Genomic DNA, 24,881 nt, shown 5'->3' on the forward strand with positions numbered 1-24,881 from the left:
GATGTTCAAGGCCAGGTTGGATGAGGCCTTAAACAACCTGGGCTCTAGTAGAAGGTGTCCCTGCGCATGGTCCCTTTAAGGACTCTTCCAATCCAAACCATTCTGTGAGTGGTGGCATCATCTCCAGGGGGAACACATGAGCTTTGTAGATCCCAGAATCCCAGCATGGTGAGGTTGGAAGGAACCTCTGGGGCTCACCCAGTCCAACCCCCCTGCTCCAGCAGGGCACCCACGGCAGCTTGCCCAGGAGCACACTGGCTGGGGGGGTTTGGAAGCTCTCTACGTAAGGAGACTCCACAACCTCTCTGGGCAGCCTGCTCCAGGCCTCCAGCACCCTCACACCAAAGAAGTTTCTCCTTGTGTTTAGGTGGAACCTCATGGGTTCCAATTTGTGCCCGTTCCCCCTCGTCCTGACCCTGGGCACCACTGTCAGGAGTCTGGCTCCACTAGATAATGGCCCCAGGATGGTGGCAGTGTCTGTACTGTACAAAAGGCAAACAACAGCAAGGGTTTTATTCTTCCACTAACACCTTTTGTGGGTACATTCAGCCTCAGAAAATGTCTCTCTTGGAGACCTGCACCAACTTAAGATGTGTTTTAAATGTGCTGTTACTAGCAGCTATTTGCAGTTCTTTAATTCTCCCTTCTCTAAATTAATCTGAGCATGCCACAGGTGTGGAGCTGTGCCTGGCCTGACACAAGGCACTAAGATTTTGCTGCATCAACTGCATTCCTCTAACAAATCTGCATTTTCTCAGGTGTCACCTTCTGCCATCACCACCAGGCTCTCATGAGGATTTTTCCCCTTGCCTGTTAGGATGTTTTATGTTAGGATTTCTTGGCTTCTGCCAAAGACTCCAGTAATTATTTTATAGTCATAACAGCAGTATTTAGTCTCAGTTTTGACAATGGCTTTGTTTTCCCCAGAGCAGCTGCTGCCTTTTACAAGCCAAGGGTGATTCATGAGCCGTGGAGCCATGCATGTGCATGAAGCATGTGTGCATTTGTAGGAGCATGGCTTTCACTGCCCTGCTGTCTGTGTCTAGAGCTGGTTTAGGTCACTGTACCTGTTGTGCTGCAATTTATTCCTTTCTCTTTTTTTTTTGTTGTGTTTGGTTGACAGTGGTAAAAGCCTCAGAGTGTTTCTCATTTGCTTCCTTCCCATTTCTGTTTCATGAACTTGATTTTCTCCCTTAGGGAAACCATTGCGACTGACTTTGCAAGCATGTGATGTGAAGGGAAAAGAAGATAAATCAGGGCCTGAAAACCTCCTTGTAGAGCCATGGACTGGGGATGGTAAGGACCTAGACTTAAAGTCACAGAGTGCCAGGTTGGAAAGGACCCCAAGGATCATCTGGTTTAAATGAGAGGGCCCAGCACCTTGTCAAGCTGCGTCTTAAAACTGACCAGTTTATTACTAGTCCTCATTGTAAGGAGCCCACAAGGTTTGTTTGAGAGAGGGAAAAGACAAAGAACAACAAAGAGTTAAAAAACCAAAGTGTCTGCCACCTACAGAGGATTGCTCTCACTGGTGCTGGTCAGTGAGCCTGCTTCTCTGTTTTTATGTGCTCTATGGCAGTGGGTACCTGTTCAAGGTTTGGGTCACAGTGTTATCCTTTCACAACCAAAAGGACTGGTGCAGTGCAGACTATCCAGGCAGGCACAGAGGCTGCTAGCAAGGCAGTGGTGCTGTAGCTACTCAACAGGTTGACAATATGGAAGAGCAGTAATTAAACATGAACCAAGCCCTCCTGGCAGTTCTATTTTACAGCAAGGTGAATTTCTCAGGAGTCAGCTGCTTGTCAAAACAAACCAACCAAAGGAGTGCATCTGGGGGAGAATTACTGCTGTTCTGTGGAAGTGAGCCATGAGCTGTCACAAAGTGAATGATAGTGGAGAGCCTAGTGTGGGCTGAAGTCATGAATCAGCCACTGCTCATATCCCAGATAATGGTGGAGAGGGCTGGTGGAGGTCAGTGAGATGTGCCTGGCTGCATGGAGCCATTCTAGACATCCTCCTTTAAAGCTGTCTTTATTCATGCTGCATTTTTACGGACAACAACCTAGAGAAAGAGATGTGTGTCTTTCTGTCCTCCTGAAATGAAATGCTCCGTCTTAAAGAAACCCTCATGTGCTTTGTCTTGTGCAGGGCTGCTGGGGAATGAAAGTTGTTAGGGTAGAAACCAGGCCCCTTCTGAATGCTCCTTGTACCCCTTCATTTGCTCCTGTGTGCTGGGTGGGTTTGTGGAGTTATTTTGCAGATAGTCTTTTGATGTGTTAAGGATTGCAGCCTGAGGAGCAGGGAGTTAGATTATTCAACAGAGCCATAAGAGAAGGCTAAGGGGAGATCTTATTGCTCTCTACAGCTACCTGATAGGGTAGAATGAGGCTGGTGCTGGTCTCTTCTCTCAAGTGAGCAGCAATAGGATGAGAGGAAATGGCCTGAAATTGTGCCAGGGGGGAGGGTTAGGTTGGAGATGAGGAAAAATGTCTTTGCTGCGGGAGTGGTCAGGGGTTGGAACCGGCTGCCCAGGTTGGTGGCAGAGTCCCCATCCCTGGAGGTGTTCCAGAAACTGTAGATGTGGTGCTTCATGATATAGTTTAGTGGTCATGGTAGCTGGGTTATGGTTGGACTCAATGATCTCAGAGGTCTTTTCCAACCTTCATGGTTCTGTGGTAAGTCAAAGTAACATTTGGGAGCTACTAACAAACTTCAGTGAGGAAGCATTCTTAAAGAGGCTGCAGAGCCTGCATTCCCTGGAGAGACACAAGCTGCAGACACCTTTAGGAGCACATATGAGCTGCATACAGTCTGTTTACTTGTTCTTTACTCTTTTGTCTGGAAACATTTCCTAGTGAACGTTTCCCTAGAGAAGCAGAGTGGGTTCAGTTGCCCCTTTTAGTCCACAATCAAAGTTTTGTCTTTCCAGCAGCTTGTATAGCAGCCCTTCCAACCTCACTCCATTCCCACTCCTGCTTTAGGTTTTCTTACTGAGACTGGGAAGACCAGAGCAAGCATCATTCTCTCTACTGGAACTGAATCTTCATTTCAAGTGACACAGATAAGGATAAAGGTAGGGGATTCCTTTGGCTTCCTTCTCTCCTTACTACTGGAGCTGAGTAACATCTGCCTTTTTTATTCTTAGCTGAGATGTTGATTTGTTTCTTCAGTAGTGTTACCTTGGGAGTTTGCTTCGATGTAAGTCCTAGGGGAGCTTAAGGAGATTGAGATCTTGAATTATTTCAGCGTGCCACCAGCATGGATTTTTTTCTGGCCTTTGTCTGTGTCTTGTAATGCACTCAAGCCAGTGGAGCTAAGGCAGTGGTCTTGCTCTTGAAGGGTCTGGGTTTGGTTGCTGGATTATATAATTGATACTGAAAATAAACATGGATATGTGTGAATAGCAGTTTTCAAGATACATAGCAGGTGGAGAGAGGGGATTCTACCACTTTACTCTGCTCTGGTGAGACCTCACCTGCAGTACTGTGTCCAGCTCTGGAGCCCTCAACACAGGAAGGGCATGGATCTGATGGAGAGGGGCCAGAGAAGGGCCATGAAAATGATCAGGGGGTTGGAGCAGCTCTGCTACGAGGACAGACTCAGGGAGCTGGGGGTGTTCAGCCTGGAGAAGAGAAGGCTCCAGGGAGACCTAAGAGGAGCCTTCCAGTACCTGAAGGGGGCTACAGGGCTACAAGAATCATGGCATGATTTGAGCTGGAAGGGATCTCCAAAGGTCATCTAAGAAGGCTGCAGAGGGACTGTTTGCAAAGGCCAGCAGGGACAGGATGAGAACAGGTTGAGATTGGATGTGAGGAACAAGTTCTGCACCAGGAGGCTGCTGTAACACTGAACAGGTTATCCAGGGAGGTGGTTGAGGCTCCATCCCTGGAGATATTGAAGGTGTGGCTGGACAGGGCTCTGGGCAACCTGATATAGTGGAGGATGTCCCTGCTGAGTGCAGGGGGCTTGGACTGGATGACATTTTAGAGGTCCCTTCCAACCCAACCCATTCTGTGATTAAATACAGTGTCTTTCATCTTCTTTTCAGAGACATCAGCTTAATTTGAACTTTTGCTGTGGTTTTCCCTGGTTTAAAAAGCAGGATTTGGTGATTAAACTTCATGGCTAGGACAAACCTTGGGGAGATTTCTTTTACTGACAGTCAAGCAATAGTTTAATTAACCATCAACAATTCTGGGAGTTACAAAAGTTTTCATAATGCTTCTCTACAAGTGGTTCCATTTTCCTTAGGTAAAAAGTACAGCTGCAGACATCACTTTTGTTACTGTTTGGTTTTATTCATAGCTGTGTCGCTCTGTGTGTGAAAGCCACACCTTCTCTAGGGGCCAGTTTCTGATCTGTTGCCTGGTTCACTTGTTTAGGTTCGCAGGGGAGCCATTGGGGCTCAGTGTGGGCTGGTGTTTGCCTACAGCAGTGCTTCAGACAAGTTCCACGCAGAGGAGCACTTCAGGAGGTTTGAAAGCTATGACCGATGGAAGCTGAGGGAGTTCAGACAGTTCCTGAAAACCAGGTATGGGTCTGTGGCCTTTTCACTCAATCCCAGCATGGAAGGGACCTCTGGAGATGATCCAGTCCAACATCCTGCTAAAGCAGGGCACCCACAGCAGCTTGTCCAGGGAGCACTGGAAGCTCTCCAGAGGAGACTCCACAACCTCTCTGGGCAGCCTGCTCCAGGCCTCCAGCACCCTCACACCAAACAACTTTCTCCTTCTCTTCACATCCAACCTCCTGGCTTCCAGTCTGTGCCCCTTGCCCCTTGTGCTGTCCCTGGGCACCACTGAGCAGAGTCTCTTGCCCCCCACAGCTCCTTTAGCTCTTGCTGAGCATTGCTCAGCTGCCCTCTGGGGCTGCTCTTCTGCAGGCTCTCAGCCCCAGGGCTCTCAGCCTTTGCTGCTCCCGGAGCTGCTCTAGGCCCCTCAGCAGCTTTGCTGAGAGTCCCCTGGACTCTCTCCAGCAGTTCTGTCTCTCCTGAACTGGGGAGCCCAGACCTGGACCCAGCACTCCAGATATGGCCTGACTAGGTCAAAGCAGAGAGAGAGGAGAACCTCCCTTGCCCTGCTGGCCACACTCTTCTCCATGCACCCCAGGACCCCTTTGGCCTTCTTGGCCCCCAGGGCACATTGCTGCCTCATGGGGACCTTGTTGTCCCCCAGCACTCCCAGCTCCTTCTCCTTGGAGCTGCTTCCCAGCAGGTCCCCCCTCAGCTGTCCTGCTGCAGGAGGTTGTTCCTCCCCAGGGCCAGGACCCTGCCCTTGCCCTTGGTGAACTTCCTGAGGTTCCCTCTGCCCAGCTCTGCAGCCTGGCCAGGTCTGGCTGAATAGCAGCACAAGGCTGAGGGCTGCCAGCCACTGTTCCTGGTGTGGGACGATCAGCAAACTGGCTGAGGCTCCAGTCCATCCCTTCATCTGGGTCATTGATGAAGATGTTGGACAAGAGTGTCTGCAGTCCCGAGTTCTGGGGCACACAATCTATACATGGCTGTCATCTTCAGCCTCTTGATTCACAGATCTGCTTAATAAGGGATGTAACCAACTCTGTAAGGGACATGCTACTGACAGCTGTTAATTAGCCTTTATTTCATTCCTCTCCTAGGAGCTTAGGGACCATGACTAACAAGATTTCTGTAGTTTTCTGACCTTGACTGTGTTAGAGCTTGGCTATGTGAAAGTTTCTGCTTTATAGCTGTAACATAGAATCACAGAATTGTTTTGGTTGGGAAAGACCTTCCAGGTCATGCAGTCCAACTGTGCCCTAACTCTACCAAGTAACATGCAAAAAATATTTTAGTATCTTATCAACAGCTTGGCAGCTTCTCAAAGCTTTCTCTTGACACAATTTGTTCCATCCTTTCACACCCAGAAGCAGCTGTTCCTGTGATGATCTGGGAGAAGATGACCCTATTGGCTGGTTTGAAGTGGAAGAAGAATGGGATGAAGTTGACGTCAAAATGCAGCAGTGCAGAGTTTCCCAAGTAAGAAGCCACAAAGCTCCATTGGCACACTCACAGTGAGCAGAGGCTTCTCCCTGTGCTGTGGTGCCATGTTAAATCAGCACAGCTCTGTTGTCTGCAAGGAGGACTCCTCTGGTCAGAGGGCAGGACCAGTGGGTTTCTAGTTAAATGGATGTATCAGCTTTTATCCTTTGAGCTGTATCCTTTAGCTTTCTATCTAACCATCTCTAGCTGTGGCTAAGTGGTGCTCCAGGTTGAGTGCTGCATTAGGCGATCATGCAGAGAGTGCTGGTTTTCTCTCAGGAGAAGGGAAACACACCTGGCAATGCTGCCATGATTTGCTTTATTCCAGTACCTGATAGGATTAACTACTCCCCAGTTACAGCACTGCTCCTTTGGAGCCAGCTTCTTCAACCCCTCTTTGAAGGGACAGGCAATTACTAAGCAGTTCCACCAGCGTGATTGCCTTGAGGAATGTGGGACACTTCTGTTTGCAGAGCAGCAGAACATGGCTTTGGGTTTGTAGTACTTAAGGAGGAAGCTTTGCTTTTCAGCCCCTGCATTTCTCTTGCCTCTGGAGCCAGGTGGAGTGTGGCTCCCCAGGCCTTTTGTATGCCATGGCACAGGAAGAAGTCAGCTGGGAATTTTTCTAAGCCCATCACTGCCTCTGAAGATACTCTACTGTTGTCTCTCGTTTAGCCCCTGAGGCCTGGGAGTGCTCCTAAGTGCATTTGGATGGCAGAACTTTTGTGTTCTGTACCTTGCAACGGACAGATTGTGTTTGAAATGTACATTTTGATCCTCTGCTTGCTTTTAAATGCAGCTCATAGCTTTTTACCGTGCACAAGTGCTGTGACTACAGAGCCAGGGAGCAGAGCATGCAGAATGTATGGGTCTGATAACAAAATAACTTTGCAAATGCTTGTAGAGGTCTCAGAGGCATCACTGTGACTGTTCTGGATGCGAGGAGGATGCAGGCTGAGCCTGAATCTAGGCTGGTTATTTTAGTCTTCTGGAGATGATTGACCTGGAGTAAGCTTGGCCCCTCCCAGCTCCCCCTGGAGTCTCCTTGTGTGTACACTCATGCCTTATGAATGTCAGGTATGTACCAGCTGTTAAACCCTAATCTTGTGCTCCTGTTATACCCTTGCAGTACCTGATGGTCAAGTTCCTGTGCACCAGACAAGAGGCAGCAGAGCGCCTGGGTGTGCAGGGCCTCAGCGTCCTGGGCTACCTGCGGCCCCCGCGCGGCCAGCCCAGCAGGAGCATGACCTGCTTGCAGTGTCCAAAACCTGATGGTGATACAGTTTGTGGCACGACTCTTCTCCTGAAGACACTTCATTTCATCCAGCAGCTGGCACAGGACCTGGTATTTTTGCTTCTTAGCTCTAAGAGTGTATTGACCATGCCAAAAGCAGCAAGGCTGTGCTGGCAGGAACTGTGAAGGCAGAGCCTTGCTACCAGCTACTGGCAACTGTGCAAACCATGCTGAGCTGAACACAGAGCATCCTCTGTGTCTGATGGTGTTGGCTGGGAATATGCTCACTTGGGGTCCAGAAGGGAGTTAACAACCATTTTTCAGCCTCTCACTTTGGGTCCAAAAGAGAAATAAGAACCATTTTTCAGCCTGAGGTTACAGTGCTGGTTGAAGCAGCTGCAGTGGGGGAATGCTCCACACTCTCTTGTACAGGGAAGCTATTTCTGAAGCAAGCATCTGGACAAATGCATGGGGAGGGAGCTAGGAAGGTTGTGCAGATTAAATCCTGTCCTGTTGTAATGTGAAATAATTCTGTAAGTATCTAGGGTGAGACACAGAGTTAAGATCCCTGCTCACTGCAAAGGGCTTGGACTGCTGTCCTTTAAAGGTCCTTTCCAGCCCAAACCACTCTATGATTCTAAGAGATGTGGCTGGTGTGTGTCAGCTGGTGTGTCTCAGCATGGGGTACCCTGCTTCCGAGGATCCCAGAATCGTTTGGGTTGGAAAAGCTCTCCAAGATCCAGTCCAGCTATCAACCCAGCACCACCATGGCCACTAAACCATGGCCCCAGGTGCCATGGCCACACATTTCTTGAACACCTCCAGGGATGGGACTCCACCACCTCCCTGGGCAGCCTGTTCCAATCCCTGACCACTCTTGCAGCAATGAAAGTTTTCCTCATCTCCAACCTAACCCTCCCCAGAACAATTTCAGGCCATTGCCTCTCTTTCTATCCCCAGAGAATAGGGAGCAGAGCCCAGCCCCCACCTGGCTCCAGCCTTCTCTCAAGGAGCTGCAGAGAGCAATGAGGTCTCCCTCAGCCTCCTCTTCTCCAGACTGAACACCCCCAGCTCCTTCAGCTGCTCCTCCCCAGCCCTGTTCTCCAGATCCTTCCCCAGCTTCATTGTGCTTCTCTGGACTTCCTCCAACCCCTCAGTGTCCTTCTTGCAGTCATGGGCCCAAACCAGACCCTAGAATTTGAGATGTGGCTTCACTACTGCCCAGTGCAGTGGACAATCCCTGTCCTGGTCCTTGCTGGCCACACCATTGTTGATCCAGGCCAGGATGCTGGTGGCCTACCTGGACACACTGGCTCATGTCTGGCTGCTGTCAACCAGCTCCCACAGCTCTTTTTCTGCCAGGCCACTTTCCTGCTACTGTGTCCCAGCCTCGAGCTGGGTTGTTGTCAAGGTGGTGTTTTGTTCATACAGTGCCTGCAGCTGTGCCTGCTCAGCTTCCATCCCGAGCCATGAGCCATCTCCTTTTGTCTCTGTGCTCCTTTGGGCTGAGGGAAAGTTAATTGGCTTTCCAGGAGCTGCTAAGGGGCAATGTTGTGGATTTGTGCTGGAAACAGTGTTGATAATTCAGGAATATTTCAGTTGGTGTAAGCATTGCTCAGCATTAGTCAAGGCCTTTTCTGTTCTTCACACAGCCTCACCAGCAAGACCTGGGGATGTTGGTTGCTGAGCAGCTCCCCAGGAGCCAGCAGGGCCCTCATGCAGCCCAGCAGGCAGATGTGTGCTGGGCTGCAGCCAGAGCAGTGTGGGCAGCAGGGCAAGAGAGGGGATTCTGCCTCTTTGCTCTGCTGAGAGCCCAGTTCTGGTGTCCCCAGCACAAGACTGACATGGAATTGTTGGAGTGAGTCCAAAGGAGGCCATAAAGATGACCCAAGGACTGGAGTGCCTCTGCTGTGGCTGAGGGAGCTGAGGTTGTTCAGCCTGGAGAAGAGAAAACTCCAAGGGGAACCTTAGAGGTGCCTTTCAATACCTGAAAGGATCCTGCAGGAAGGCTGCAGAGGGACCTTTCATCAGGATGTCTAAAAACTGGCCAAGGGGGAATGGTTTGAAGCTGAAGCTGAGGCAGAGCAGGGTTAGATTGGGGCTGAGGAAGAAGTTCTTCAGTAGGAGGGTGGTGAGACTCCAGAATAGGCTGCCCAGAGAGGTTGTAGATGCCTCCTCCATAGAGGTGTTCAAGGCCAGGCTGGATGAGGCCTTGAGCAACCAAGTCCAGTTGAGAGGTGTCCCTGCTCACAGCAGGGAGGTTGCAGGAGATGATCTCTGAGGTCCCTTCCAGCCTGAGCCATTCTGGGATTTCTAGGAAACTCAGCTGCTGTAAATCCAGTGCTCAGGGACTGACTTTTTTTAACTTGTGTTCTCTCCAGAGTTATTTTCCCACCCTGCCTTTTCCTTTCTTTCAAGGTGCAGCAGAAGGAGAGTGGATTCAAGTACAAGTCCTTTTTAGATTTCACAGGCCTGGATTTGCAGCTCTTCTGGAATTTCTACAGCAAGCTTCACCAGAAGTAAGTCCCTCTTCCCTGTGTGCTGAGGCACTCCTCTCTGTGTGTCTATGGCTGGTTTTGATTGCAGCAATTTCTTCTTCCCAAATGGCATCATTTACATGAGCATGAGGGTTTGTAACTCCAGTGTTATGTAGCAGCTGGACATGCAGATGAGTTTAGCTGAGTCACTTTGCTGCTTTTGCTCTCCACTCAGTGGTTTTTATCCATCTGAGGTAGTGACCTCCAAAGCAGTCACTGTTTGGTGCAACAGAGCTTCTTGTCCAGTGTTTGCTTCTGTTTGCTTTGTGTTTTCTTACAGTCCAAGGGAGGAATGTGTCTTTGCTCAAACACTGCTGCTGCAGCTTCTCCAGAGCTGCTTCTCTGTACTTACTGGAGATGATAAAACTGCTAAACCTCAAGAAATAGCTCAGAGCACAACATCTGGGCACACAGAAGCTGCAGAAGAGCTTTATAGACATCTGTGTGAAGGTAATTTATGTTGCATGGATTAACTGCTGTGGCTGTTCTGGGTTACAAGTGTGCTGAAACACATTGGGAAAAGATTTTTATTGCTAGAGGCCAAGTCAGCTTCTGTTCATGAATTCATAGATTCAGAGAATGGTTTGGGCTGGTAGGGACCTTAAAGATCATCCAGTTCCAACCCCCTGACATGGGCAGGGACACCTCCCACCAGCACAGGGTGCTCAAGGCCTCATCCAGCCTGGGAGGGCACACCCCCAGCCTCCCTGGGCAACCTGTGCCACAGTCTTCCCCACCCTCACTCCATAGAATTTCTTCCTCATCTCCAGTCTCAATCTCCTCTCTCCCAGCTCAAAGCCATTGTTCCTCATCCTGGTACTCCCAGTCCTTGTCACAAGTCCCTCCCCAGCTCTCCTGCAGCCCCTTCAGGTACTGGAAGGCTGCTCTGAGGTCTCCCTGCAGCCTTCTCTTCTCCAGGCTGAACAACCCCAGCTCTCCCAGCCTGTCCCCATAGAGGAGGCTCTCCAGCCTCTGATCACCTTCATGGTCTCCTCTAGATCTGCTCCAGCAGCTCCATGTCCTTGTGCTGAGGGCACCACAACTGGAGGCAGTGCTGCAGGTGGGGTCTCAGCAGAGCAGAGGGGCACCTGAATCCCTTCCCTGTGCTGCTGCTCTCCCTGCTTTGGATGCAGCCCAGCACTCAGCTGCCTGCTGGGCTGCCAGGGACCAGTGCTGGCTCCCAGGCAGTTTGTCACCAACTGACACCCTCAAGGCCTTCTCCTGCAGGCTGCTCTCCAGCCATTCCTCACCCAGCCTGGATTTGTGCTTGGGATTGCCCCAGCCCATGTTCAGGACCTTGCACTTGACCCTATTGAACTTCATGAGGTTGATTTGGGCCACCTCTGCAGCCTGTCCATGTCCCTTTGGATGGATCCCTTCCCTCCAGTGGCTCAGCCAGACCACACAGCTTGGGGTCATCTGCAAGCTTGCTGGGGGTGCCTCAACCCCACTGCCCATGGCACTGACCTAGATGTCAAGGAGCTCTTGGTTCCTTTGTTCTTCAGGTCAGGGTGTGCTCCACTCTGCCACAGTGGAGCTTTCCTTGTCCCTTTGTTTCATGATTTATTCTTGCCTCATTATTTTGTGGTGCTTTTATAGACTCTGCCAAAGTGTGGTCAGGAAACAGCTGCAACAGAAAACTTGGGACTGTGTCACCTTCTGGGCCCAGCAGGGAATGGGATGCTTTAGCTCTAAATGTTGCTGAGCTCATTTCTCTCTGCTCTTTCATATAAATGATCTTGTAAGGAGCCTGTGAGGTTTACAGGGAAGGCAGTGGAAGAGCCAGTGCAGGAAATGGGACTTGCAGATGAGATTTCAAGTAGGCTGGCATCCTCTTTATTCAGGTGGCATTTTTTATGTTAATTACTTAGCAGTCTCCTAAAAGCAAACTTCTCTACCTACACAAACCAGTTCACATTGACTCTGTCACATCTTGAAAACTTCATTACCTTTGAGAGTTGTCAGGCCTTAATGTCCCCAGAATTAATTTACTCCATCAATATATCCTTAGCAAAGTGCTGGAAGTCACAAAGTTTCCCTCATGTTCTGTGTGTCTAATGGGATTGGAAGGGTTTGGAGTTGTGTCAAATAACAGACTGAATTCAGCTGTGCCTCTAGCACATGGAGGATTCATTTACTCTGGTGGGTTTGTTTCCTTTCTCTGTGAGCAGTGGTGGATATGGGGGACAGTAACTTTATGCCAATGAAAATGCTGAAGGAAGAAGTTAAGAACACCTTACTCAGTGGAGCAGCAGTCTTCTTCCCAGACAGACAGACCAGGAGACACCAGCTCTTCACCATGATGGTAAAGCATTCAGTGGGAAATTGATTGTTTAGTGCTTGCTTGCTTTGTGCAGAAAACCAGGACAGATCTGAGTTCTTATTGTCAGTTACTGGCACTGTCCCACAGAACTCAAACCCTTATTTTCTTTGCTCTTTTTGCCATTCCCCTTCTCTTTGCAGCTTATCCAAAGACAGGGGAGCTAACCCTACCCTTTCTTAACCAAAATCAATAGTAGAAGGCAGAAGTTAGAATCTTTTCTCACAGAAACAGAGCACAGCATACAAATCAATCTCTCTCCTTTTCTAGAAGAACATCACAGAGCAGGAACATAAGCAGTCTGTCCACCTTGCCTTCAGATCCTTGTGTTCCCACTTCAGGTAAGGGGCTCTGAATTGGGACAGAATTGCCTGATAGCCCACAGCTGTTACTGAGCTCATACATAATCCTGCTTAGAAATATTATAGCCCTGGAAAAGAATTATCCAAAATAGCAATTGACTTTGCTGCTGCTTGCTGTGTTCATTAACTGCACAGCTGCATAGAATGTTGTCTGAGGCTGCTGATGGAATCACAGAGTATTGCTTTTGGCCTTCTCCTAAGCTGTCTTCCAGTTTTTCAAGGATGGAGTTAGCAGAACCTGAACTTCAGATCTTTTATAGTAATCATGCAGGAGGATCTCTAGAGATTTGCCATGGGGAGAACTGAGTTTGTGTTCTGGAAGTGTACTGCTGGTTGCTGGTCAGTAAGGAGGTCTTTGTTTTGTAGTGATCAAGATCCAGGGGGACTCTTGTTGTTACCAGAGAAAGGAGTTTCGGCAACCTTTGACATAAGCGAAGTGCTGTCAGTCATGGACACCCTTCTGCTGGTGGCAGCCAGAGAGGTAACTGTCTGTAAACTTCCTGCTGCTTTGCCATTCAGACACAAACTTTGTCCCTGAGATATTCCCCATGAGCCAACAATGTGCCCTTATAGCCAAGAAGGCAAATGGTCCCCTGGGGTGCGTGAAGGCTGAGGAAGGTTCTTCTCCCCTTTACTCTGCCCTAATCAGGCCACATCTGGAGTCCTGGGTCCAGGTCTGGGCTCCCCAGTTCAAGAGGGACAGAGAACTGCTGGAGAGAGTCCAGGGCAGGCTGCAGAGCTGCTGAGGGGCCTGGAGCAGCTCTGTGAGGAGCAAAGGCTGAGAGTCTGCAGAAGAGCAGCCCCAGAGGGGAGCTAAAGGAGCTGTGGTTGGGCGCAGACTCTGCTTAGTGGTGCCCAGGGACAGCACAAGGGGCAGTGGGCACAGACTGGACCCCAGGAGGTTGGATGTGAAGATGAGGAGAAAGTTTGTTGTGAGGTTGCTGGAGGCCTGGAGCAGGCTGCCCAGAGAGTTTGTGGAGTGTCCTTGTGTGGAGAGCTTCCAACCACCGCTGGGCATTGCGCTCCTGGGCAAGCTGCTGTGGGTGCCCTGCTTTAGCAAGGTTTGGGCTGGATGATCTCCAGAGGTCCCTTCCAACCCCACCATGCTGGGGTTCTGTGTTACTCTGTATGCTAGAGAGCTGCCTTTCCTGTCCTGGATATCACTATCTGTGGCTCTTCAACCCTGTAGGATTAGGTTTTCCAACCAATTGTAGCATTTTTCTTTAAGCCTTAACATTTCATAGTAGTAGAGTAAGCCATCTATAAGTCTTCATGGCACCCTCTCAGTGCCAGAAAGCAGATGTAACCATCCCATATGGAGAGGTTAGGACTGGTCATGCTCCAGAGAGAAGTGTAAGTAGAGGAGGGTTGTTTACGTAGGCAGAAACAATGTGCTGAGGACATGGAGTGTCTCATCTGCAGCTCTTCAGTCCTGCTGGGCTGGATTTATCAACACCTAAGCCAGCAGTGTTGCTTCCTGACTTTCTGTGCTGCTTGTCAGCTTCACCCTGCCTTTTCTGGGTGGGGGATTGGGCTGCTAAAGCCCATCCAGGTCGCTTAGTGCCTGCTGTGTGTCATTCTGCAGCACAAGAGCATCTCTGTGTTGCTCTGTTCTTTTGTTTTTCAGTGTGAAATGATGATGCTGGATGTTGCACAGCAAGAGAGTGGCACAGTCTTGTCTTCCTTATTCTGGTCTGTTCAGGGTAGCCTCCTTTCATGGTGCTACCTGCAACTCAAGGGCAATGATAACTCAGCCAAGGATCTTGCAGCAGAAATACTTAAGAACTGTAAGTGCTGGGGTTGCAGTGAGTGTGGTGTGATGGAGCCATTGAAAATGTGATTGCGCAAACTGCAGCAGAATAAGCTTTCTCCAGTGCTTGCCTGAGGCACTCTTGTAACTGTCATGGCATTTCTAACCTCTCTAGCAATTTGTAGGCCTGTTGAGCAATTCAGAAGTGTAGCTGTAATGATGGTTTTATGTTGGGAAAACCCTCAGAAAACAGTTCAGGAAGTGCTGGGGGCAAATGCTTAAAAAAAACCCACCCCAAGCAGGAGCAGACCTTGATTTGAACGTTTTGGCTGCTTCAGATGTCCCTTATTTTGGTAAGGTCCTGGGTGGTGCTGTGTATTTTCCTAGGAAGGAACTTACTGAAAGAGCTGGGCAGCTCTGAGGGGTGTTCTGCTAAAGTGGGGCTTGGGGGTTTGCTTTCTTGGGGTGGTTCTAGTTGGTCTGGGTGGTTTTTGTTGTTATTATTGATGCAGCAGCTCTATATTGAGTGGTTACCTAGGTCAGGACCTTAGAGGTGTGACTTTGTCAGATGATTTCACATTTGTGTTATTTGTGTATAAATAAGTTTGTGCTTTCTCTCTTGCATGTAAAGATGGTGCTAAGAATGAGTAGCCTCACTTGTAGCTGAAGCTGCATGTCTCAGTGTGTAGGGAGGCTGCTGAATGCACTGGGGTTGCTGACACAGTCTTGGAGTGTTTGATTAATGACTCATCACTCCCCTTTTTGTTGGAGTGCCCTTGATAAGCAGGACTAGTTTCCACTAGAAATAGCACAGAAAGCTTCTCTGAAGTGTTTTCACTCCTGAGTGTCACTGCCTCGGGGCAGCAGATGCTTTCCTCCGCTGCCCTCCTCCCTGTGCACATCACCATGCGTGTTGTAGGTGTTTGCTAAAGCAGCTTGTGGTAGAAAATCCTTAAGGTGGCTACTAAGGGTTTTTTTTTTTCCTCTTTAGATGTGGGCCAGTTCCTGTCCAATGTCAGAACGATTTTGCAGTCACTTTTATCTCAATATAGTGGCAAAACAATAGTAGAAAAAATCAGCAACTCTGTCTTTGCCATGGCCACTCGTCAGCTGGTAAGTGCCGCCGGGGGGCTGTCCTTCCCTGGGTAGCATGGCCCTGGGCACCTCTGTTTTCATCACACCTCTGTTTCCTCCCAGGTCATCTTCTTGTTGGATTTCTGCACTTTAGACATTCCATACTGTACTCTGCTCCAGGGATTCAGCACTTTGATAGAACCACTGAAAAGCCTTTGTGGTGAGCCTCACAAGGTAACTGATGGTACAGGAGCTGTGAAGTGCAGCAAGACAGGGCACAGACTGTTCCCCTGTGCTGGGCACTGCTGAGGCCACACCTTGAATGCTGGGTTTGGTTTTGAGGCCCTTCACTCCCAGAAGGACATTGAGGGGCTGGAGCCTGTCCAGAGAAGGGCAACAAAGCTGCTGAAGGGTCTGGAGAACAGGTCTAGGGAGGAACAACTTAAGGACCTGGGGGTGTTCAGCCTGGGGGAAAAGGAGGCTGAGGGCAGACCTCGGTGCTCTCTATAGCTCCTTGAAAGGAAGCTGGAGCCAGGTGGGGTTGGGCTCTTTTCCCTGGTATCAAGTGATAGAACAAGAGGAAATGGCCTGAAGTTGCATCAGAGGAAGTTTAGGTTGGATATTGGGAAGAATTTCTTTGCTGCAAGAGTGGTCAGGGATTGGAACAGGCTGCCCAGGGTGGTGGAGTCACCAGCCCTGCAGGTGTTCAGGAAAAGTGTTGCTATGCTACTTGGGGACATGGTTTAGTGTGCTGGTTGTGTGTTGTTGGGTTGATGGCTGATCTTGGACTTGGTGATCTTGGAGGCCTTTTCCATCTGAAACAGTTCTATGATTCTATGAAAACCAAAACAGCAAGGAAGACAGAAAACTGAAGTGATTCTACTGATTGGCTGTTAGAGGAGCTGGAAAGCTTCTAAGAGCATAAGGAAGTTGGACAATATGAACTTGAGAGTCCTTCCCAACCTGATGCATTCTGTGTTTCTAGGGGATGTGTAATGAAATGTGCAGTGACAAATGAGAACTACATCTGCACTGGTCAGGAAGATGAGCAAAGTGACCAGAAAGTGCATCTGGGATGAGAAACCCAGAAGCTAGATAGGAAAGAGGGATCCTGAGGATGTCCTTAACATTTTTATCTTCATCACTTGTGGTCTGTAGTGTAGGTGTTCAAATCTGCCTAAGTGACCCACGGTCTCTTTTTGTTCTCATTGGAGACTTGCAGGCACTTCTAGGGTGAGGCTGTGTTCTCTGCCAGCAGACTAAACACATACTGCTGCAGAAGTGCTTCCTTACCATGGTTATCAAGAGTGTCTTTAGAGCTAGTTTAGGTGTGAGTCAATGCTGTAGTTAAGTGCCACCTTATATTCGCATCTGGCAGCTCCTAAGTATAGACACAAAGACCTGGTGTGGCTTTGGGTTTGGTTTCAATTCTCATTTGTGAGTGCTCACCCATACACTTTGGTTCCACAGCTGGAGATGGAGAGCTGGCAGCAGGAGCAGCCTGTGGTGCTGCGAACGTGGACGATGGAATCGCCTCATAACTATGAGAATAATTGCCATGAGGTCTCAGTCTTCCTGTGTCATGGGGCAACTTACTTTGAGGTGGAGTTTGATGAGAAATGTGAAACGGAGCGCAGGTAATTGACGTGGTGCTGTGCTGCATCCCAGAGTCCCTTTGCAGAGGGCAATTCTTGTTCTGGAGCCCTCAGCACAGGAAGGACATGGACCTGATGGAGTGGGTCTGGAGGAGGGCCACAAAAATGCTCAGGGGGTTGGAGCAGCTCTGCTACAAGGACAGGCTGAGGGAGCTGGGGGTGTTCAGCCTGGAGAAGGGAAGGCTCCAGGGAGACCTAAGAGGAGTCTTCCGGTATCTGAAGGGGCTGCAAGAAGGCTGCAGAGGGACTGTTCCCAAAGGCCTTCAGTGAGAGGATGAGAGGTAATGGTTTGAAATGAGAGCAGAGCAGATTTAGATTGGATGTGAGGAGCAAGTCCTGCACCAGGAGGGTGCTGGAAAACTGCAACAGGTTGCCTGGGGAGGTTTTTGAGGCTCCATCCCTGGAGATATTCAAGGTGAAGGCTGGACAAAGCTCTGGGCAACCTGATGTAGTGCTGACTGCAAAGAGGGTTGGACTGGATGACCTTTGTAGGTCCCTTCCAATCCAGACCATTCTCTGATTGCATGCAGTAATGAATCGCAATGTTCACAGGTATGATTACCTGGAGTTCACTGATGCCAGAGGTGCAAAAACTCGTTACGATACAAAGGTTGGCACTGAGAAGTGGCCTAAGGTGAGCACCTTGAAAGTTCTGAACTGAGTGAATTCCCCAACCTTGGGAGACGCTGCTGATGATTGTGGAGAACCTGTTGTCTGAAGGGCTGTGTGTTTCCCCTCTGTGTATGTGTGTTCCCTCTCAGAGGTGGGGTGCAGGAGCTGGGGATCTACAGCCATGCAAATAAAAGGAGTGAACGAGTGAAGGATGCCTTTGTGGTGCTGCTCTCCAAGGAGCAGGCAGCTGAAAGGAGGAGTGATCATCATTTGTAACTGTGTGTTTCAATTTACATCTGGCAATTTAAACATTCAGATATACAGAACTGAGAAACATTTGTAGGAGACAATTTATAGAATCTTTCAATATTTTGATATGGAGAATGTCTGAATCTATAAAGAGAGCTTGAAGCAGTAACCATGTGGGTAAATCTTGCTGCCTTGGTCATTTTTCCCAAGGGTGGTGTTTGCTGTGGCCACTGCTCACATGGGAGACTTCTCTGGTGGTTAATGGCTCTGAGGTCTTAAAGCTCAGTCAGCTAAGGAATTCCTTACTAAGCTCTGGAGTAGAAATTGTCTCTGCTTAGTGCTGTGGGTTTCTGATGCAGACGGTGGGGGAAATGAGATCGGTTAGGGTCAGAACCTAGCACTGAACCCCTGCCCCCATTGCTGAAGGGATGTCATGACCCTGAAACATCTTCCTGTGATGGACGCTCGGCAAAATGACTGTTTTGTTGCTCTGTAGAAAGTGACCTTTAAGGCTGGCCCACGGCTGCAGTTTCTCTTTCACTCTGACAGCAGCAATAATGAGTGGGGCTACAAGTTCTGCGTCACTGCCTACGGCCTGCCGGACGTGGCCGTGTCCTGGGGCCTGGACCTGCAGCTGCTGGTGTCGCGGCTGCTGGGGCGCCTGGCGTCCCGCAGCATGGCGCCGCGCGCCCTGCGAGGTGAGTGAGCGCCGGGGAGCCCCTGCGCCCGCCCTGCCCCCGGCCCCTCCCCTGGGGCTCCGTGCCGCTGGGAATCCCCTCAGAACTGCAGCTCTTCTTGTCTGTCTTGGCTGATGGTGGAGCTGAGGGGTGGGACCCCGAGGAAGGGCTGAGAGACCTGGGGCTGTTTAGTCTGGAGAAGAGCAGCCTGAGGGGCAGCTTCTGAACGTTTGTAAATGTCTGGAGGGTGTTGTCGAGAAGAAGGACCCAGGCTCTTTTCAATGCTGTCCTGGGACAAGGGGCAATGGATGCAAACTGGAACCCAGGAAGTTCCACCTCAAAATGAGGAGTGTGAGGGTGCTGAAGGCCTAGAGCAGGCTGTCCAGAGACATTGTGGAATCTCCTTCTCTGGAGACTTTCAAAACCTACCTGGATGCGTTCCTGTATCACCTGCCCTAGGGTTTGGTTTGGTTTAAGGGATTGGGCTCTGCGATCTTCAGAGGTCCCTTCCAACCCTTAACATTCTCTGCTTTTATGGAGGACTTGCTGAACTGCTTGCCAGAGTTTGGTCACTCATGTCTTGTGGTAAGCTAGTCTGCTCTTCTGTAGGACAACTCTGAGACAGTCATGGGGGTCACAGGGGCAGTAGATTGAAACTGGAGCAGGGGAAATTTAGGTTAGACATCAGGAAGAAGTTCTGCACGATGAGAATGGTGAGACACTGGAACAGCTTGATGTTGTCGAGACACCATCCCTGGAGGCATTCAAGGTCAGACTTGATGCATCCCTGAGCAACCTGATGCAGTTGGAGGTGTCCCTGCTGACCACAGAGGAGTGGGACAGGATGACCTTGGAGAGCCCTTTCCAACCCGATGCATGCTGTGATTTCTCCAATATTCACAAGCCAGTGCTGGGAAGATATGGACACATGGCAACGATCAGACTGTGCTCAGTTACTTTATGAGGTCAGAGCAGGATTTGACAATCTTCTGTTCCTCCTTTTAAAACCAGTGCTGTGATCCAGCCAGTGCTGGTGGCATGACCACAGAGCCAGCAACCTGAGCTTAGAACTCCAGGGATGTAAAAGCTTTCTCATGAGCATTTGGTATTGATTTCAGTTTGAATTCACCACTGGAGTTTGGCTGATTCCAGAAGTTAAGAACCCTTGGGATCTAGGCCACTGGAAATAAGAAAAATACAAAATATGCCATTAGGAAAGAAAAAACCAATAAAATTAATTGTTTGTTCTCTAATTTCAAACACAGAACACTTCTGGCTAGCTTCCTACATCTGAATTCACTTAACCAATGTGGGGAAGTTTAAGGAGGTTAAAGCATTCTTGCTGACATCAGGTGGTGAGTCCTTATCTTGGAAAATCAGGCAAGTGCTCACCTAGGACTTAGGGAGCTAATGGAAGTGTTCCTGTTCCTTGATGGATAGAATGGTTTGAGTGGGAAAGGACCACGAAGGTCATCCAGTTCCACATGGGCAGGACACCTCCCACCAGCCCAGGTTGCCCAAGGCCTTGAACACCTCCAGGCGGGAGGCATCCACAACCTCCCTGGGCAGCCTGTTCCAGTGTCTCCCCACCCTCACTCTCAAGAACTTATTCCTCATCTCCAGTCTCAATCTCCTCTCTCCCAGCTCAAAGCCATTGTCCCTTGTCCTGTCACTCCCAGTCTTTGTCAAAAGTCCTTCCCCAGCTCTCCTGGAGCCCCTTCAGGTACTGGAAGGCTGCTCTCAGGTCCTCCTGGAGCCTTCTCCAGGCTGAACAGCCCCAACTCTCCCAGCCTGTCCCATTATGAAAGGTTCTTCAGCCCTTTGGGCACCTCTGTGACCTCTGGGCCTCCTTGATCATTTTCTTACTTTCTTAATATGGGCACATTTCCATGGAGCCAATGCCTGTGTCTTTAGTAGGTGAAAAGCTTTTACACTCTCTTGTAAATTGGAGAGTTGCTGTGGTTGTAAGTACAGTGAAAAAATGTCAACTCAGCTCCTCCCATAATCTGACATTGCCAGTATGAAATATTGAGCCTATCCTTAAAGAAAGGATGCAGGAGTTTCCTGCACCACATAAGAGAAACAAAAGCCAGAGAATCTTGCTTGATGACTTGTTCAATCTGTTTGCATTTTCCCTCCCCACTGGCTATTTAGCATGTATTATTTTATATTCTTTTCATTATTCTGTAACAATGAACAGCACCATGTGGGAACTGAGGTGTCTCTTCTGAATTTCTTGCAGATCTAGGTGGTGAAGCAGAGCTGCCTCCTTTGAAAGTGACAGCAGTTCTTAATTCTCCTCTGTGGAAACCTGTCTTCAGGCATCAGATGTGTCCTGAGGCACTGCCAGGGGCCAGGCAAAGCAGTAAACTGCTCCAGGATAAAGCAGAGGTATGGACACCATGGCTTTTGAGACACTGCTGTGGACTCCTCACACTTGCATTCAGACTTAAGTACATGCTGCTCTGGTACCCAGTGACAGGACAAAGGGCAGAGGGTACAAACTGGAACTCAGGAGGTTCCATCTGACCACGAGGAGAAATTGTTTGGTGTGAGGGTGTTGGAGGCCCGGAGCACGCTGCCCGGAGAGGTTGTGGAGTCTCCTTCTCTGGAGAGCTTCCAACCTGCCCTGGGCATTGTGATCCTGGGCAGCCTTGTGTGGTTGACCCTTCTTTAGCAGTGGGGTGGACTGAATGCTCTTCAGAGGTGCCTTCCAACCTCCACTACTCTGGGATTCTGTGAAGTCCTCTGTTTAATTCAGTTGCCAAGGAGAGAGGAACTGTTGGTCTGAGTTCCCATTTTCAGAGACTCATGGACTTGGTGAGCTCTTCCAAACCTGACCATTCTATGATTCTATGAAATGGCTGGGAGAGACCTTCAGAGATATCTCCTTCAGCTTCATTAGATCACCTCACATGAGATCAGGTTGCTCAGCTGCAGCAGATACACTGCAAGATGACTTAATTGTAGAAATGAGCTGCAACAACATTTCAGCTGCTCTGAACCTGAATGCTCTCTACCCTTCTTTGCAGGCCAGGAGCCCTCTCCCAGACGACTGCCGTCACTTTCTTATCGACTTTGCAAAATCAGATCCTGCCCAGGACTTCAGTGGGCAAAAATCTGAACTTTTCAAAGGACTTACACAGGCATGTAAAAAACAGACCCCAAAGACAGATATAGTTGCTGGTTCTACTGTTGATCAAGCTGTGAACTCCACATTTGCTGCTTTGGTGTATCTCACTCCAGAGTTATATGAGAAGCTTCAAAAATATGGTAACTCTAATATTAGACTATCTTAATAATGGAGACTTAGAGTTTGTAAAGGCTAGCTTAGAGTTCAGTCTAGAAACTTGGAACCATCAGCAGTTTAAAAGATGTGTACAAAGAAGTCATTCCTTAGGTAGCTGGGGGAGCCTTGCCTCTGGAGGGTTTGGGGTTTGTTACTGTAAGCTTTTATCTCCAGAGCTCTGTCCAAATACTAATCAGCGTCACAGATGGCATTGGGTTGGAAGGAGCCCTCAAAGGTCATCCTATCCAGCCCCCCTGCAGTCATCAGGGCACCTCCAACCTGACAGGCTGCCCAGGGCCACATCAAGGCTGATCTTGAGTGCCTCCAGGGATGGGGCCTCCATCACAACCCTGGACAGCTTGTTCCTGTGTCTCACCACCCTCACTGTGCAAAGCTTCCTCCTGATGTCCAATCTCCATCTTCCCTGCTCCAGTTTCAAACCACTATCTCTCATCCTGGCACTCCCAGCCCTTGTCACAAGTCCCTCCCCAGCTCTTCTGGAGCCCCTTCAGGTCCTGGAAGGCTGCTCTGAGGTCTCCCTGGAGCCTTCTCTTCTCCAAGCTGAACAGCCCCAGCTCTGCCAGCCTGTCCCCAAAGGAGAGGTTCTCCAGCCCTCTGAGCATCTCAGCTGTTCATAACTATCACAAAATATTGGCGAAGCCTTAGAAAACTGTGCCCAGAGAGTGGTGATGTCCTCTGGGGTTTGAATTCAGAGATTAGAGATTTTTACATCATTTTGTACTCTTTCCTTTCTGTCTTCTAAAAAGCCAGCACCAACTTAGACATATTTTGAAATGCTGGGAGTGGAGGAGGTTTCAGTTGCTTCCCAGAGCATTACCCTGTGGCAAGTGACCTTGGGCCCCTCAGCACACATCAACTACTTGAGGTTCTTTAAAAGTGGTTTCTAAATCACAGACTCACAGAACAGCTTAGGGTGGAGAGGGCCTTAGCTTCTAACCTGAGTCATGTCCCTTGGAGTACAATTTGCTAATTTTCAGTAGGTACAGTTAACAACTTTTGGACTTGCAGCATCTTTCCCTTAAGCTCCTTGCTGTGTTTGAAGGGTTGGCTAACAAAGGTGGCTCTTGGTTTTGAACGGTTTCAGTTTAGTCTTCCACTTTCTGTCATGTCTGTGGAGCTAAACCGCTTCCATTTTGAGCTGTGAAATGAGTGACACAGAGACTGACTCAGTGACTGCAGTGGGTTTTGCCTGTAGTTGTTTTATAGACTTGTAGAATTGTTTTGGTTGGGAAAGGCCTCAGCCCAACACCACTGTGGCCCCAAGTGCCATGGCCACACTTTTCTGACACACCTCTAGGGATAGGGACTCCACCACCTCCCTGGGCAGCCTGTGCCAATCCCTGACCACTCTTGCAGCATAGAGGTTTTTCTGGTATCCAGCCTAAACCTCCCCTGGTGCAACTTGAGTAAGATTGAAAGCTGTGGTAGCTCAGGGAAATAGGGAGTGGATAAGGATCTGTCCATCCTGAGAATGAAGTTAACAGCTTCATCTCTTGGGCTTGCTGGGATAGGCTAATTTCAGGACCCACGTTCACCTCTTCCATGTGAAGCATGCACAGATGGTGAAAAAGAAAGAAACAGGAGAATGGTAAGAGCCTGAATAGAAGAGTCATTGTCAGGCCAGTTGGAATGGAAACATGAGCCAGCAATGGTCACTGGCAGCCCAGGAGCCAGCCACGTCCTGGGCTGTACCCAAATCAGGGAGAGCAGCAGCACAGGGAGGGGTTTCTGTTCTCTGCTGTTCTGTTGAGACCCCACCTGCAGCACTGCCTCCAGTTCTGGGGCTTGCAGAACTAGACTGACTGGACAGAAGATAACCAGAGAGCTGGAGAACCTCTCCTATGGAGACAGGCTGCAATTGCTGGTGCTGTTCAGCCTGTAGATGAGAAGGCTCCAGGGAGACCTTAGAGGACCTGGGGAGGACCTTAGAGTACCAGGGAGTTCCAGTACCTGAAGGGGTCCAGGAGAGCTGGGGAGGAACTTTTGGCAAGGGCTGGGAGTGACAGGATGAGGGACAATGGCTTTGAGCTGGGACAGGAGAGATGGGGACTGGAGATGAGGAAGAAATTCTATGGAGTGAGGGTGGGGAGACTCTGGAACAGGTTGCCCAGGTGGGTTTTGGATGCCCCCTCCCTGGAAGTATTCAAGGCCAGGCTGGATGAGGCCTTGAGCAGCCCAGGCTGGTGGGAGGTGTCCCTGCTTATGGCAGGGCATTGGAGCTGGATGATCTTTAAGGTGCTTTCCAACCCAAACAATTCTGGGCAACCTGATCTAGTTGAGGCCCCTGCTTACTGCAGAGGGGATGGACTGGATGACCTTTGGAGGTCCCTTCTATGGTTCTCTGACTCAAATCTTTAATATTTGCAAATTGATCTTGAGTGTCCATTCCAGAAATTCATAGCATGCAACACTGGGAAGTATTGGTAACTGAAGTGATCTGTAGAGCTTTGGGTTTCTACTGAGCATGTCTTGATCATTCAGGGAGCAGTCTGCGTTAGAGATGCTTGCATCTGTAGGGAGAGGGTTTTATTCTTCATGATAATGAAGTCCCACAAGGCCAAGGGTAGAGTCTTTCATTTGGGAAAGAACAACCTCATGGACCAGGATAGGTTTGGGACTGATCTTTTGGAGAGCAATGAAAAGGAAAGGGACCTGGGGTGCTGGTGGCCAGAAAAATGCCCATGATCCAGCAATGTGTCCTTGTGTCTGCGAGGGTCAAGGGCATCATGGGGTGGATTAGAAGGGCTGTGGTGAGTAGGGTGAGAGACATTCTCCTGCACCTCTGCTCTGCCCTGGTGAGGCCACATCTGGAATATTGTGTCCAGTTCTGGGCCCCTCAGGTCAAGAAGGACCCCAGGGAACTGCATGAGAGAGTCCAGCACAGAGCCACAAAGCTGCTGCAGGCGGTGGACATCTCCCTGTGAGGCCAGGCTGAGGGAGCTGGGGCTCTTTAGCTTGCAGCAGAGGAGCCTGAGGGATGCCCTCATCCCTGTTGATAAACATGTGTAGGGCAGTGTCAGGAGGATGGAACCAGGCTCTGCTCAGGGATGTCCAAGGATGGGGCAAGGGGCACTGGGGGCAAGCTGGAGCAGAGGAGGTGCCGCGG

General features: G+C 49.6%; 1 protein-coding gene across 1 annotated transcript in view; it reads left to right on the forward strand.

Annotated features, from left to right (window-relative positions):
* Positions 1-24,881, forward strand: part of ZZEF1 (zinc finger ZZ-type and EF-hand domain containing 1) — an 88,307-nt gene that overhangs the window by 18,780 nt on the left and 44,646 nt on the right. The window contains exons 9-26 of the mRNA XM_054167015.1: positions 1,198-1,296; positions 2,982-3,073; positions 4,383-4,531; positions 5,881-5,992; positions 7,125-7,340; positions 9,648-9,748; positions 10,047-10,216; positions 11,938-12,071; positions 12,357-12,427; positions 12,815-12,929; positions 14,076-14,235; positions 15,190-15,311; positions 15,396-15,506; positions 16,743-16,909; positions 17,480-17,561; positions 18,285-18,486; positions 20,708-20,856; positions 21,498-21,738. Coding sequence (XP_054022990.1) covers positions 1,198-1,296; positions 2,982-3,073; positions 4,383-4,531; positions 5,881-5,992; positions 7,125-7,340; positions 9,648-9,748; positions 10,047-10,216; positions 11,938-12,071; positions 12,357-12,427; positions 12,815-12,929; positions 14,076-14,235; positions 15,190-15,311; positions 15,396-15,506; positions 16,743-16,909; positions 17,480-17,561; positions 18,285-18,486; positions 20,708-20,856; positions 21,498-21,738 — 2,493 coding nt within the window. The remainder of the gene's footprint in view (positions 1-1,197; positions 1,297-2,981; positions 3,074-4,382; positions 4,532-5,880; positions 5,993-7,124; positions 7,341-9,647; positions 9,749-10,046; positions 10,217-11,937; positions 12,072-12,356; positions 12,428-12,814; positions 12,930-14,075; positions 14,236-15,189; positions 15,312-15,395; positions 15,507-16,742; positions 16,910-17,479; positions 17,562-18,284; positions 18,487-20,707; positions 20,857-21,497; positions 21,739-24,881) is intronic.

The sequence above is a fragment of the Dryobates pubescens genome, chromosome 13 (assembly GCF_014839835.1).
Source record: "Dryobates pubescens isolate bDryPub1 chromosome 13, bDryPub1.pri, whole genome shotgun sequence".
NCBI classification, from domain to species: Eukaryota; Metazoa; Chordata; class Aves; order Piciformes; family Picidae; genus Dryobates; species Dryobates pubescens.